At 46.2% G+C, this 14,789-nt stretch overlaps 1 protein-coding gene across 1 annotated transcript; it reads right to left on the bottom strand.

The window, feature by feature from the left end:
• Positions 1–291: 291 nt before the first annotated feature.
• FOS (Fos proto-oncogene, AP-1 transcription factor subunit) lies at positions 292–3,687 on the bottom strand. The gene is made up of 4 exons (XM_019733706.3): positions 3,392–3,687; positions 2,392–2,643; positions 1,855–1,962; positions 292–1,730 (listed from the first exon to the last, which is right to left on the bottom strand). Exons 1-4 carry the CDS (start codon positions 3,530–3,532, stop codon positions 1,089–1,091), a joined length of 1,143 nt encoding a protein of 380 aa, XP_019589265.1. The 5' UTR covers positions 3,533–3,687; the 3' UTR covers positions 292–1,088.
• Between the last annotated feature and the right edge of the window lie 11,102 nt (positions 3,688–14,789).

Genomic DNA, 14,789 nt, shown 5'->3' with positions numbered 1-14,789 from the left:
ACATTCACCACTTTGTCAAGACAGAAAAAGAAGCGGGAAGACGTGTTCCCACAAAAGCTATACAGTGCAGTAGGTTCCCACCCTCAGAATCTGTAAGTGGAGAATCTTGGTAATGCACTGTGACGATTCCAAGTGTATATAAAATATTCTAACATCAGCTCTAGAGTTTCTTTCTCCTCTTTGATAAGGGATCAAAGAGGTGTGTCTCCTCCAGAAGGTATCCTTCTTGACAAACTGGTCTCCAATACCTTTCAGAATCTTACCAAACTTCCAGAATGAACACAAGGTTGGTCGCATTCAACTTAAATGCTTTTATTGACAATGTCTTTGAACAATAAGCAAACAATGCTTAAATTTTTCATTCAAATTCAATTCACTTTCCACATGTCAAAAGACCTCAAGGTAGAAAAAAATAAAATAAAAATATAAATATCTGAGGATCCATCTTAATAAATAAATTAAAAACACAATAAAACGTTTTCATGGAAAACTGTTAATGTCAGAACATTCAGACCACCTCAACAATGCATGATCAGTTAACGTTACAATGAACATTGATGCTGAAGAAAAACTACAGTACATGGATATAGCTATTTATTTCTATCTACTGGAAAATAAAGTCATATCTTTTCTTAATTGCTAATCAGAACACACTATTGCCGGGAACACAGTAGTTATTGTTAAAATCAGCTGCACTAGATACAATTTGAGAATATCCAGCACCGGGTTAATTCCAATAATGAACCCAATAGATTAGTTAATGCTATGAGAAGACTAAAGAGAAAGAGAAAAGAGACACAGACCCAGGCCTGGCTCAACATGCTACTAACTACCAGCTCTCAGATGTATCACTGGGAACAATACACACTCCATGCGTTTTGCTACATCTCCGGAAGAGGTAAAGACTTGAGTCCACACGTGGATGCTTTCAAGTCCTTGAGGCCCACAGCCTGGTGTGTTTCACGCACAGATAAGGTCCTCCCTAGGTCTACAGGAATCCTCGAGGGAAGACGTGTTTCTCCTCTCTGTAATGCACCAACTCGGGCAGTGGCACTCGTGTGTGCCTGCTGCCTCCCCTCCCTGCCTGCTCACAGGGCCAGCAGCGTGGGTGAGCTGAGTGAGTCAGAGGAGGGCTCGTTGCTGCTGCTGCCCTTGCGGTGGGCAGCCGCACAACTGGGGAAGGAGTCAGCCTCAGGGTAGGTGAAGACAAAGGAAGATGTGTAAGTAGTGCAGCTGGGAGTACAGGTGACCACCGGGGTGCACAGGGGCTCCAGCTCTGTGACCATGGGCCCCATCCCCAGGGAGCCACCATGCAGGGGCTCCCAGTCTGCTGCATAGAAGGAACCAGACAGGTCCATGTCTGGCACGGAGCGGGCGGTCTCAGAGCCATTGGGCCTGGACGAGGCTGGGAACAGGAAGTCATCAAAGGGCTCGGCCTTCAGCTCCATGCTGCTGATGTTCTTGACAGGCTCCACTGAGGACTTGGGCTCAGGGTCATTGAGGAGGGGCAGGGCGAAGGCCTCCTCAGACTCGGGGGTGGCAGCCTCTGGCAGGCCCCCACTCAGATCAAGGGAAGCCACAGACATCTCTTCTGGGAAGCCCAGGTCATCAGGGATCTTGCAGGCAGGTCGGTGAGCTGCCAGGATGAACTCGAGTTTTTCCTTTTCCTTCAGCAGGTTGGCAATCTCAGTCTGCAAAGCAGATTTCTCATCTTCTAGTTGGTCTGTCTCCTGTATACAGAGGGATAAAGCAAAGCATAAGACACAGTATTGCTCAAGGACACTGCTCCCTTATGCCCAATCTCCAACTTTCCCCTTAAGTTTTAAAAAGCAGTGACCCAAGAAATCTACCTACCGCTTGGAGTGTGTCAGTCAGCTCCCTTCTCCGGTTCCGGCATTTGGCTGCAGCCATCTTATTTCTTTCCCTACGGATTCTCCTTTTCTCTTCTTCTTCTGGGGACAACTAGAAGAAAAAAAGTCCAACGTTCAATAACAGTGTCTGCCATGAGCTCCATTCATCCACCCCAGTGAACTGACTCCTGCAGCTTCCTAGCTTCCTGGCACCTCTTCTGTGAGGCTATTTCTATGTAACCTGCAGTTAGTTGCAGCCTGGGTGTGACTTGCATTTCAAATAAGGTGCTCAGCAAGAGAATGAAGAAGAGCCTGGTGTAAAAGCATGAATTTGAACCTCTTAGGGAAGAAACTATCAGGGTATTCCTTGGGGTGGTACTATCAGGGTCTGAACCAGTGAAGAAAGGGCTTGGAACCAGAGTTCCCGGTTCGGAATGTGGAGTCAGTTCCATCAGTGCCTTCAACCTATCCACTGTGCTCCCCGTCTCCACCAATGCTGACCCAGCTCCCTGTAGAGAGAAGGTGCGGATGAACTCCTCACCTGTTCCACCTTGCCTCTCCTGCCAATGCTCTGAGCTCTGCCTCCGGTCATGGTCTTCACAACTCCAGCCCTGGAGTAAGCCCCAGCCGAGGGGGTGGGGACTCCATAAGGGTGGGGGGCTCTGGTCTGGGATGGGGCCACGGAGGAAACCAGGGTGGGCTGCACCAGCCACTGCAGGTCCGGGCTAGTCGAGATGGCAGTCACAGTTGGGATGAAGTTGGCACTGGAGGCGGCCAGATCCGTGCAGAAGTCCTAGAACGAAACAGAAGGGGGAAGCTGACGTGAGTGAGCAGGTTCGGGATACAGGTGGGGCGAGTTCCCAGTGCCGCATGCAGGAAGGAGAGAGGGAGGAGAGATGGTCCTGCCAGGGACTGCTGATGTCTTTTTAAATGTCCCTCGTCCTGGATAAAAGATCTGCCCTTTTCCTCCAAGATTAGGCAGCGCGGAGCCTTTCTCCTCCATCCCGCTGCTGTGTTCCCGTTATCCCTTCAGCATCACTCGCTTGAAAGGGGGTTTGTTATAAATATCCCTGACGTCTGCGCTGACGCAGGCGCCGCTCCGGAGTCTCCTGAATGAACTCGCTTTTTATCAATGAAACTGCCTTACACACCCGCCTGCTTCGCCCTCCTCCCCCGCCCCTGCACCAGACTGAGAGGGGAGGGGGGATTGCCGCTTTTGCCGCCTCCCGAGAGAAGCCAGGTTCCAGTTAGCGTGTCTTTGCTTGGGACACGTTTGCCCCAGCGAGTGTCAAGAGACCAGACAGAGAGCGCGGGCCGGGGGCAGCTCAGAATGAGCCTGCCGCGGGAAAGGAGAACCAATTCTTACTATGACAAGCGTGTGTGAGCTCCCCACAAGTCCGGGACTCGCGAGTTAGGGCTGCTCGGGACGGGGCAGCCTCCCTCCCCGCCCAAAGGGGTACCCGACTTGTCTTACTGAGCTTCCCGCCCGATGCCTCCACCCCGGTGACCCCGAGCCCTGGGCTCGGTGAAGCCAACCTTACCTGCGCATTGACAGGAGAGCCCATGCTGGAGAAAGAGTCGGCCGGTGAGTGGTAGTAGGAGAGACTGTCCCCAGCTGGAGAGGCGCTGCTGCAGCGGGAAGAGGCCGCGTCGTAGTCGGCGTTGAAGCTGGAGAACATCATGGTCGCGGTTAGTCACAGCCGGGCGAGGGGCTGAGGGACGCAAGCAGGTAGGAGCCGTGGGGCAGAACTGGGTAGGAGCGCGGTCACTGCTCGCTCGCTGCGCCGCCGCCGCCGGCTCTGTCTGCACTCCTCGGCTGCTCGCTGCAGATGCGGTTGGAGTACGAGGAGCCGCAGCCACCTCTTTTATAACAGGTTTTTGTGAATGAGCCCAATGACGTCACGGCGCAACCATTGCTGCGCTGGAGGGGTGGCGCGCAAGTCTCGACACATCTGCGGCCTCCTTGCTGCCTTCGCCGCCCTCGCAGCCCCCAGTTCCGTGTCTTGTTGTGTTTCTTTATCTTATGAACGTTTAGCAATGAGTCTTAGGGGTTTCGTGGACCCCCTAGGATGAGGGACTGCAGGGATGGCTCCCCGCACGACCGCAGGGACCGGCCGTGGAAACCTGCTGACGCAGATGTCCTAATATGGACATCCTGTGAAAAGGGGGAAGGGATTGACGGGAACTCACTCCGGCTGCAGCCAACTCGGAGGGTGCAGCGTGGGGGCGAGGCGGGGGCCGCGACCGGGGGAGGGGAGACGGGAAAGGCTCAGAAAGCGAGCGGACGTTAGCACCTGGTTCAATGCGGACCCTTGTTCCCCCGGTGAGGGAAGGGGGGAGGCGCCTTTTTACCAGTATACAGAAACCAAGGAACAGTTCTGAGGCTCAGGTATAGGAGAAACAGGTAAACAGCCCCGAGGGCTTAAGCCTCGGCCCCCGCGAAGGAATGGGGACTCCTCTATTCCCAATTCTAGCAAATTCTGTGCAAGCTGTGGAAGCAGACCCTCATCCCCTCGCCTTAAGCCCACGGGGTCCTGCAATACTAGGACTGTTACTGCGTGCGTTTGGAAGCTGAAAGTCGTGGTATCCGAAATAAAAGGATAACCGTTTTGTACCTATCATGCTAGGTATTTTAATGTTATTTTATTTATTGTTTTTAAGGAAAAGGGCGCGTTTTTTTTCTCGGTCATATATGGGGACATCAGTGTTACTGTCAAATCCCTGAAACACTAGCCAATAAACATTGTGCAGATCCTCCAAGCAAGGATGTCTGAAGGGTTCAATTGCCTGATTCTGAGCTGGGGCCCGGGACGTGGGGTAGGGGTCGGGGATGTTATGTGGATGTTATGTGGATAAGGTCGTCAGTTCCAGGTACCAACTGGAGCGAGCTCTTGGGGGAGTGCAAGCCCAAGCTGGGGAAGTGGGGGCGATTCGGTCCCCCAGGAAGCTGGGCTTGCTGGGAGCCCGCAGCGGGTGATTTTCCAGCCGGGACTTGAAGGGGGGAGGGCCGGGGGCGCTGGAAGGACCGTGCCCAGTAGCGCCCAGGCTAGAGACCTCTGCTGCTGGGACCTCAGGCGGAGATCTGGCCTGGAAAACGAGGTTCTGGAGCGACAATGTGCTCGAGAGGGCGCTGCGCCCCCAGAAACCCCCCAACCTCTTGCTCCGCTGCAAAGGACAGCTGGGGTCACACTACCCCGGCTCGGTGCCAGCAGGCCGGCCACCTGCGGGGCACGAAGCCGCAGGTCTCCGCAGAGCCCCTGTGTCCCTTCTCCCCCACTCTTCGGGTCTGGGGGTCACGGTGAACACCTGGAGAGGGTCGAGGAATGATTAGGACAGCGGGCGGATCCTTCGGGACGCACTGGGAGCTCGACCGCGACCTGCCTCCCGCCGCCGCACCCCGGAGCCAGGCGATCCAGCTATAGATAGTAACAGGGAAGCGGCTGTTTACAGCAACACAGCGCCGCCAGGGCCGTCTCCAGGCGACGCCGCGCGGCCGGGCGCGCCGTCGGCCTGGCGAGGCCGCCCTCCCTCCTCGCTCCCCCAGGGCCTCGGCCTCCCTGGCCCGCCCGGCTGCGGCCACTCCTGTCGCCTGACATCATCCACGGGGTCCGCGGGCCGATTGCGGCTCGCACGCGGCTGTGCGCTAACCTCCATTCTTAGAGATGCAAACCCCGCGGGAGCAGGGAGGGCAGGGAGGCGGGGATTCGTGGAACTGGGCCACTTGCTATTTTTGCATTCCCTGTCACAGGCAGAGATGAAAACAAAATTTCATCATTGTATGTCACTGGTTTATGTCGGTGGGAATTTAGGCGCTTTTTCCCCCACTCTCTCTTAGAAAAGGGGAGAGGGAGGAAAAACACATAATACATATATACAGACTACTCAGAGCTGCTCTGAATCCTAACGCAATTTTCCTAATTCTATCATCGGTCAGGCTACTTCATTATCTTTGATTATTTAATTTTTAAAAAAAAGGCTATGAAGGCAAATCCATCTCTCTCATTATTAGCTTCGGACAAAGTAGGTCAGGCTTTGAATTCCTGGGTCTAGCCTTGCATTCCATTCATAACTGTACCTCCAGCCTCTTAAGAGAAAACCTAGAATGATTTCATTTACTTCCCCTTCAGAGTCTTGAATCAGCTTAGGCCAACATCTAAAGGTTGTATCAACATTTTATATGCAGGATTTATCTCATATCTAACTTATCCTGCTTATGCCAATAAAAAGGGCAAATGGTCTTTGGATGAACCTGTCTCCTCCAGATAGCTTAACTCTTTCCTTCCCGGCACCATTATGACCAGAGTTGGAGACTTAATCCATCCTCTGAAAAGGACCATGAATTCATCCATGAATTCATTTATTCTTTTATTTATTGAACAAAGAACACTTGAGTGCCTCGTGTGGTAGGGCATTGTGCTGGGGGCTGATGCTTCCTAAAATAAACAAGGTGGACTTGTTCCTACCCTCATAGAGATTCCAGTCTCATGGAGAAGACTGACAAAGCAATAGAGAATTGCAGGGCAGCAGTTAAGTGGTTTGACAGAGGTAAGAACAGAGTGCCATGGAAGAGAGTATGAAGACAGGTATCAGAGGAAGTGACTGCAATACAATTATGGGACTTGGAACCACTGTCCTCTGGGAAACGACATGATAAAGATTGAAATGCCAGAGCATCATCTGGGGAAGCAAGTGCTCAACTCAAAGCAGTTCTATCAGATGATACAATCTCAGACTTACTTTCCTGCCCCACTAACATCTGAACCTGTGATCATTCTAACACACTCTCACATCTCAATCTATTCATAGTATCCATTTCAGGACTGCAAAATCACATTTTTAATATGGAGTTCACATGACATAGCCTTAAAATAAAGAGAAATCAGAATCATCGGTGAAATTATCTTTGCCATTTGCAAAGGTCAGGGTGACTGTGAGACAGATGTGTGCGTGCCTCTGAGTACCGCGCTGCCTTCCAGCGGGGCAGAAGTTCCACGTTCTGGACAAGCCTGAGCGTCTCAAACCCAAACTTACGTTGTTTGTGATTATCTACGTGCTGAGTTCCTCCTATTTGAGGATCCAGAAGTGAAAAGGAGGGTAGAATCCCACATCTGATTTTAACCCAAATTGAAAACAAATTTATTTCTCCTCGGCACTTGTTCCTTATCAGATAGAGACTTTTCCAATTTTGCACTTCTCTGGCATTTGAGTAAAGAGACCTGACCCACATCAAGCATTTGTTCAATAACTCTAGAAGTCAGTGTTTAGCCTGGTGCTATTGCAACATTAAGTGAAAGGCTGCTGTCTGAGCCACCTACGTAAATGCTGCCACGCACAATACGTCCCCAGCATGCAGAAGTAGTTATTTATTTGGGGAAGTGTGGTCTAGTGGTGAAGGATTGTGGTCGGAGCACGGGACCAGAAGGCAGGAAAATGCGTATAGCAAAATCAACTCTTTCAGGGACTAGGGGAAGTCGCTTCTTAGACTTGTTTAGCATGTACATACTTTTGGCCTTTGTCTTTTTCATGTACTGTTATTCAATTAGCACCTAGCACAGTGCCTGGTGCATAGTAGGTATTCAATAAATATCTATTGAAGGGGTGAATGCCCTCATCCAAGCAAAGGAAATATATATTATTGTCCTTTTCGGGTACTTAGAAGTTAAATCGATAATGTTCTTTAAATCTTTGGAAAGGCTGAACAGGCTGAGTCTTTTATTCTTGGGTATGAATAGGCAAAATTTGGGAAAGAGAAAATAACAAGATGTTAGAGCTATTTTCAGCTGGTGCAGCCTCTGTGTATAAAGAACACCCCAGTGGTTCGTGATGGAACATCAAACTTGCCTTTGTTATTGAGCCCCACACATAAATGCCACATTGTCTGCAGTGACAATGACCGTGTTACCATCACCCTCTAATTTATTCATTCTTAATGTCTGGACCCAAGGAGGAGAAGCAGTCCACAATTCCTGCAGGACTCACACACATGTGAGCCCAATTAAGGGTCTTATGGGTCAGGGTTACTCACTCTATGGCTCAGACACAAACCAAAAAGACTGCCCCTATTTTAAAAGATTGGAGGCATAGGCGTAGCACCACCATCACCACCACCACCACTAATTAGTAAGAGATTTAGTCTCTGAGAAAAACTGTTTTCATTCTGAACAACTTTTGGCTTTTTGACAAGAGATGATGATTCAATGGGATCCCCATCCTTCTGCTAAATGCCAGCATTTAAACAAAGCTGTGTGGTCCCTGGGACATGCTCCATCTGAAGCTGATGAAACTGGAGAACAGCTATGGTGCTTAAGAAGGACACATTTCAGCCCAAGCTTCACCATAGGAGACTCTCATTCTGTCCGTCATGCCAAACCTTGCTACAAAAACAAGAGCTCCCCATCAGCAGACAAGCAAGTCTTCTCCAGGCTGTCAACAACTTGGATGAATTTCTGCAACTCTGGTGGACTTAGCTGCTCTAATTCCAAAGGAACCCCATCTACGTCACTAAACCTATAGGACACCAACACACCCTGACTAGAAACCTCAACTGCAGGGCTCCCATCCAATGAGAAAATCTCACAGTCAGCATGGGCAGGGCAGGGAATGGCTAAAATGGGCTGGGTGTTAAGACATCTCAAGCATAGTTTACACCATTTCATCTACCACTTTACTCAACAAGAAAGAGCTTTAAAAGAAACATTAATAATTGTAATACCAAAAAAAAAAAAAAATCCCCTTTCCTAAACGAGGGAAATCCTAAACAGTTTGTAGGAATTCAGAGTTAGCCTGCCTTCTGATCTATTGATCACAGTTTCAGCCTGAGATATGAACATTTTTTGTGTTAGTTTCCTATTTGTTTGTGTTCTACAAGAAAACCTCCAGTTGCAACTCCCAGCTGAGGTCTGATGTTCTCCACTGATGTTTTACCTGGAGTGTCAATGAGTTAGAGTTTCACACTTATGAAAATCTCCAAAATGACTCTACTGAAGAATTCCACCTTCAGACTTTGGCCCACCCAAGATGGTGAGGTCATAGGGACAGATTATACACTGAAAGTCTACTCTCCCACTTAGTGGGGCTCTGAATTAAATCATAACACTAAACACTAACGCATAAATCCTTCCAAATCCGTTTAGTGGTCAATTTACAGAATTACACTTAGACAAAAATCTACCTACTTGGCCCCTGCCTAGCCCTCCCACCTCATCTTGAACCACTTTCCCTCATTCACTCCACTCCAGCCTTCTTTCTGTTCCTCAAATATGCCAAGCTGGTTCTGCAGCTGGGTCCTTGTATTCATTGGTCCCTCTTCCCTCCAGTTCATGACATGCTGACTCTTCCCCATGATCAATATCTGCTCAAATATCTCCTTCTCCCGAAAGCCTGTCCTGTCCCCTGTCCAATGTTGCATCCCTTATCTTTGTCCCTCAGGCACTTTCTGTCACATTACCTGGTCTTATTTTCTGTCTAGTACCTATCACTATGTTACCTTGTTTGTTTGTTTATGTACTTCTGTACTGTCCGTCTTCCTCTACGAGGCTATAAGTTTCACAAAAGCAGGGACCTTATCTGTCTTTTCCAATAGGTATCTATCCTCAGTGTCTAGCTTCTTGACACTAGTGGGCACTCCACAAATATTTGTGGAATGAATGAATGTTAAACAGAAAACTCACAGCTATTGTCTATGTGGCAGATGGATTCCCTTTCTGGATAAAGGGGCTCGATGGGCGACTTCTTACCTATACCCTCGTCAGGTGAGGGGAACCAAAATCCTGATCAGCACTTTCCTTATTTATGTACTTCTCAAACCAAGGGGTACACCCATCCTTAGAGCTGCATGGATCTATCATATCTGCTGTCTTAAATGCTTCCACACCTGCCATACAAGAGGGTGTGAGTGCTGGAGTTTTAAATCCCTGCCCAGAAATAGTGATCAGCACAATAAGAAATTTCATCTGCGGTGGGTTATCCCCCAGATCCTTTCTTTTCCACAAACTCAGCCTAATGACTACAAGCAACATTTCAGAAAATATTTGGGCATAAAAGTAAAAACCCAACAAATTGTTTAGTTTAAAAGTCCTGAGAATAGGGCCCTAATAAAACTCTCATGGCCCCAATCCTGAAATCATTATGGTTCCCTTCCAAGCAATTCAAAACAAAAACAATATTAACTTGTTTACCAATTTTTATTTAAAAAAACAAAACTTAACAAGTATGCTGAAATAATGCCAGGATGTCAGTTCCATGAGGGAGGGGGAAATTGCTGTTTCCCCAGTGCCAGGAACAGTGCTGGGTACAATGGCAAGCACTCAATAAATAGAATAAATGGATACAGTTTTTCTAATTCTTCCTTGAATGCTTCCTTCCTTCACTACTCCACCCCCTCCCCAGCTTGCTTGGCTTCTTGGGCAAACCGGCCATGATTGGTCACATGGCTGAAACCAGGTTGGTATTTGTGGATTGTTAGACTTGCACAGAGCAGAAGGACTGAAGTATCACGTACTACAGGATCACCTGAGGCCAGGATGTAGCGCCTACAGCAGCCCCATCTGGGCTGAGCTGATCTCCAAAGTTACAAAGCATCAGTGTGCCCCCTGCCCAGTTCAGATTGCTTAGCACTGAGGGAGGGGATCAGCCTACAGGATTCTTCATTTGAATCATTTGGCAGAACCATTCTATTCCTTTCTCCAAATTAATCAGGTGGCTTGGAATAAATCATGAGTTACCTGCCCAAGGGGTACCTGAGGGTGAAGAATCTATGGTCCACTAGTCGCTGTTGGTTGTGAATAGGAAAATTCATAGTAGGTGGGGATTCGGGAATTCATTTCTTACTGGTTCTTCACCATCCGAGTCAGGTTTATTTGAACCTGGGGCTTCAGCCAGCTAGTTTGTGTCTGAGTTTGGAACTTGGAAAAGAGTGAAGCAAGGGGTTGTGAAATAGGCTGGGGAAATAGAGAAAACCTGATGATCTTCAAATAGCTCTCCACTCATTGACCCACCCAAAGAACAGGCTCACCAAACAACAGCTCCAAGCCATAATGAATATTTTAACACTTCCTACCCATTTCAGGCCCGTATGGTAAAATGACCAAAGAAGCATGAAAATAATAATAGTAATGGAGAAAATCAAAGAGTTTCAAATTAAGTGATTTTAGATTGTATGTTTAGATGAGAGCAGCCCTGAGGTGTTTATATCACACATCTGCTTTGAGATTAATTTTGTTGTATATTCTTATCAGATATCTCTATCCTGCTTTCATTTTTCTCATTGGTTTCAGAATTCCCTCCAGGGAAGAAAGAGGTTTCACATACTTCAAATTATTATTACTTTGCATAAGAGCCAGAAAAAACAATTACCTACAGGTACTAGGGTACGTCCGTCACAAAGTTAGTTCTTTCTTAACTCAAATCATACAATTATCCTATTCTTTATTCTACTTTCAATGCCTTTTTTGAGCACCTACTATGTGCCAGTCACTGGACTCCATAGTAAAGAGACAAGCTGCCTACTAACATGAGGCTCACAATCTAGTAATATGCTGGGCAGATAATTAAAATGGAGAGATATGTTGTGAGGGGCTATGTTGCTACTTTGGATTGGGTGGAAGGAAGTGACATGTGTCATGAGAAGTGAATGACAAGAAGGAACCAGCCGTAGAAGGACAGGGAGCAGAACAATCTGAGCAGAGGAAATGCTTCCCAATGTAAAGTACTGAGAAATATATCTTGATTTCCCCCACCTCTGAACCCAACAACCCTACTGTCCTTGCAAGGTGCACCTCAAGCTCTAGTGTCTAAGTTACCAGCAAACCAGCTCTCCCTCCTCCAGACCATAAACAACAATTTTTGGATCAGTACTACCAAATTTGGAAATGTCCCAGCTATACCCACTCTAGTTTCCTCCCTAGCTGTCACTACACTCCAAATTAGGATGTGGATGGTTCTAGTTCATTCTCACACACTAACAATCCTTATGGATCCTTCTTATAGATGGCTCCACACTAAAATTAGTGATTTTAGATCACTCTCAGTAATTTAGAGAGTCTTAAATGAAAGCACTGAAAAATAGTGATGTAAGTTGCCCTAAACCAGGCTTTGAGGTCTTCCAGGGCCCTTTTTCAAAGGAATTTGAAAACAGGCGCATTCCATTTTGCCTTTTGTTAGAGAGCTATTGACAATAAACAGAGTTCAGCTTAGAATTTATGCTGTAAAACAACAGAACGTGAAACAAACCAAGCTTTCTCACCCAAAGCAACACTCCCCTAGATTCTGCTGATACTTACACAGGGTTCAAGCAAGTACACTTGGGAAGTTTATGGGGGACTAAATTCTCAAAGTATTCATTTCTTGAATTCTTTGTTATTTTGACTGTACTGGAGACTACTTCACAAGTCATTATTAGAATCCACCCATCTTCAGTTCCTGTAAATATTATGTCTACACAAAACTATGTGAATTATTTCATAGCTGCAATATGAACCAGGCTGTGAAAACTTGCTAATATGAATGACATAAGAAGAGCATTAAAACTTAAATGAGAGGAAACGTAGCAGCAGGGAAAGTGACTAAAGGATGATGTGTGTTTTGGGAAAAAAGAGTAGCTCAACCCTCAGAAATTTATTATGCAAACCTTGCTTGATTATTTAAATCCAGAGCAAATGTATGCTGACACTTTCCTAGGGGCACAACGATGACATTAATTACAGCAAGTAAAAGAAGCCAAGTTCAATTCTCAGAGGTCATTCTAATCGTAGTTGGTACTAATTGTTCCAGGCAATGAAGACCAAGGGAAACTGAGGCAGTAACTGTCAACAGTTAGTTCCTTCCTGGGAAGGAACAAACTATAGGCAGCTGTTGCCATGCAGGAGCTGAGAGCTAAATTCAATCTGGTTGCAAACTTCTGCAATCTGGTTGCAAAATTCAATCTGGTTTCAGGGACTGTCTCCCATCTTTGGCAGTCTCAGGCTCTAGAACATATGTGAAAAGGCATTGTAACATGGAAAGCACAAATAAGTTACTAATAAATATAAGTATTATACATATGTTCTCTTGCCCCCATCACCCACTCTTCTAATCAATGAAGCCTATTCTTATCCAGATCTCAAACTTGAAATGTCATATCCTCGTAGAGGACTTCCCTGAGCACCCAGGCTGAATTAGGAACCCTTTAGAAGCCCTCATTCCACCCTAGGTTTTGCATTTATAGCATGTAACCCCTACCATTTGTAATAATATATATTTATTTAGATAACAATTGGGCTAATATCCAAAAGGTAAGTTTCACAAGGATAGAGATCTTTGTTTAACTCATTGATGGACCCCCAAGCACCTAGAGAAGATCTGGTATTAGCAGCTATTAATTCTTTTTTTTAAACTTTTATTTATTTTAAGTGTGTTTTTCCAGGACCCATCAGCTCCAAGTCAAGTAGTTGTTTCAATCTAGTTGTGGAGGGTGCAGCTCACAGTGGCCCATGTGGGGATCGAACCGGCAACCTTGTTGTTCAGAGCCCCACACTCTACCAACTGAGCTAACCTGACACCCCCATTAATTCTTGATTGACTTTGGTGTCTATCTCTCCACTCCAGGAAGGCAGAAACCTTGCCTATTTCACTCATCATTGATTCCCTAGCCCCTAACATAGTGTCTGGTTACATATTAGCTGCTCAAAATATACTTCTTGAATGGATAGAAATAACAACAGCTAATATTTATTGAGTGCTGTCTCAAGGATTTTGCTGAGTGCTTTACAGATATTATGTTAATATTCACAAAAATTCAATGATATAGGTATAGTATTACGCCATTTTGGTTGAATAGGTTCAGTAATTAAAAAAAAAAAAAAACAGTTGTATAATTCTCTAATCCACAGTGGATAATTGAGCTAAGTTTTCTCCCCAGTGTAGTAGGTGGTGCCCTGATGACTGCCCCAAATAAATAAGAGCATTTATTTCCCTAGGTTTCCACCAGAGAACGACTGATGAGAGAGAAATTCAGTCTCATGAGTCTTAATTATGCTGAAATTGCTTAGAATTAAATTATAGCGTCAGCTTCTATTTACATTGGGCTTTGGAGGGCAAAAATATATGAGAAAGATAGATAGATAGATAGATAGATAGATAGATAGATAGATAGATAGATAGATAGATGATGGATAGATAGATATTGTGCTTGTTGTTCCATTGTGTTCACATGCAACCACAACACACGTTGAGCGTTTCCACTTCTACCACAGGAAAATGGAAGCAGAAAAAAAGTATGGGCCAAATCTTGTCCAAGATGCTGGTTAAACTGGCTCTGCCAGTGTCTCCTGCATTTGCCTGGGACACCGGCTTGAAAGCAGGTTTGTTCCCTTCTCTGGGAACCATGCCAATCTCCCCCATTCAGCACCATCTGATCTGGCTAAACCAGACACAGAACAGTCAATAATCCCAACTCCCCAGGAAGGAAGTGTTTGAATGGGTGGGTCATGGTCCAAAGCAAGGATTAGACCAAATAGAACCAAAATGACCTGCCCTAGAGTGGATGTAATTCCAAGGAAATTACTCAAAGTATTATATTCCCACCACCAGGAACCCATCCTGGTGAGATTATGTTACTTTCTTTTACCAAAGAAACTGATGACCCAAAGATGCATAGTTCGACAAGTGGTCAATTTGATTAGGAAATAAGCAATTCTTGAGTCAGATTTTTACTCTCCTTGATTGCTCTGTCTGCTCTTAACTACTGTCAACACCACCCTATGGAGAATGAAGAAGGAATAGAACTGTCAGAGGAAGATAGGAAAAATAAAAACAAAGCAGGGATTTTTCATAAAGCTACATATATTCAATTTCAAAGCCTGTCCTTTAGTCTTAGTTTATGTCTTCTTGACTTTTTAAAAATGTCTCCTCATGTATAAAATGATGGTGATAATAAATAGTAATTGTCATTTGGTAAAATGG

Source organism: Rhinolophus sinicus, chromosome 3 (genome assembly GCF_057876585.1).
Source record: "Rhinolophus sinicus isolate RSI-liver-muscle chromosome 3, RSI-T2T, whole genome shotgun sequence".
Taxonomy (NCBI): Eukaryota; Metazoa; Chordata; class Mammalia; order Chiroptera; family Rhinolophidae; genus Rhinolophus; species Rhinolophus sinicus.
This window is presented reverse-complemented; position numbering and strand designations above follow the sequence as displayed.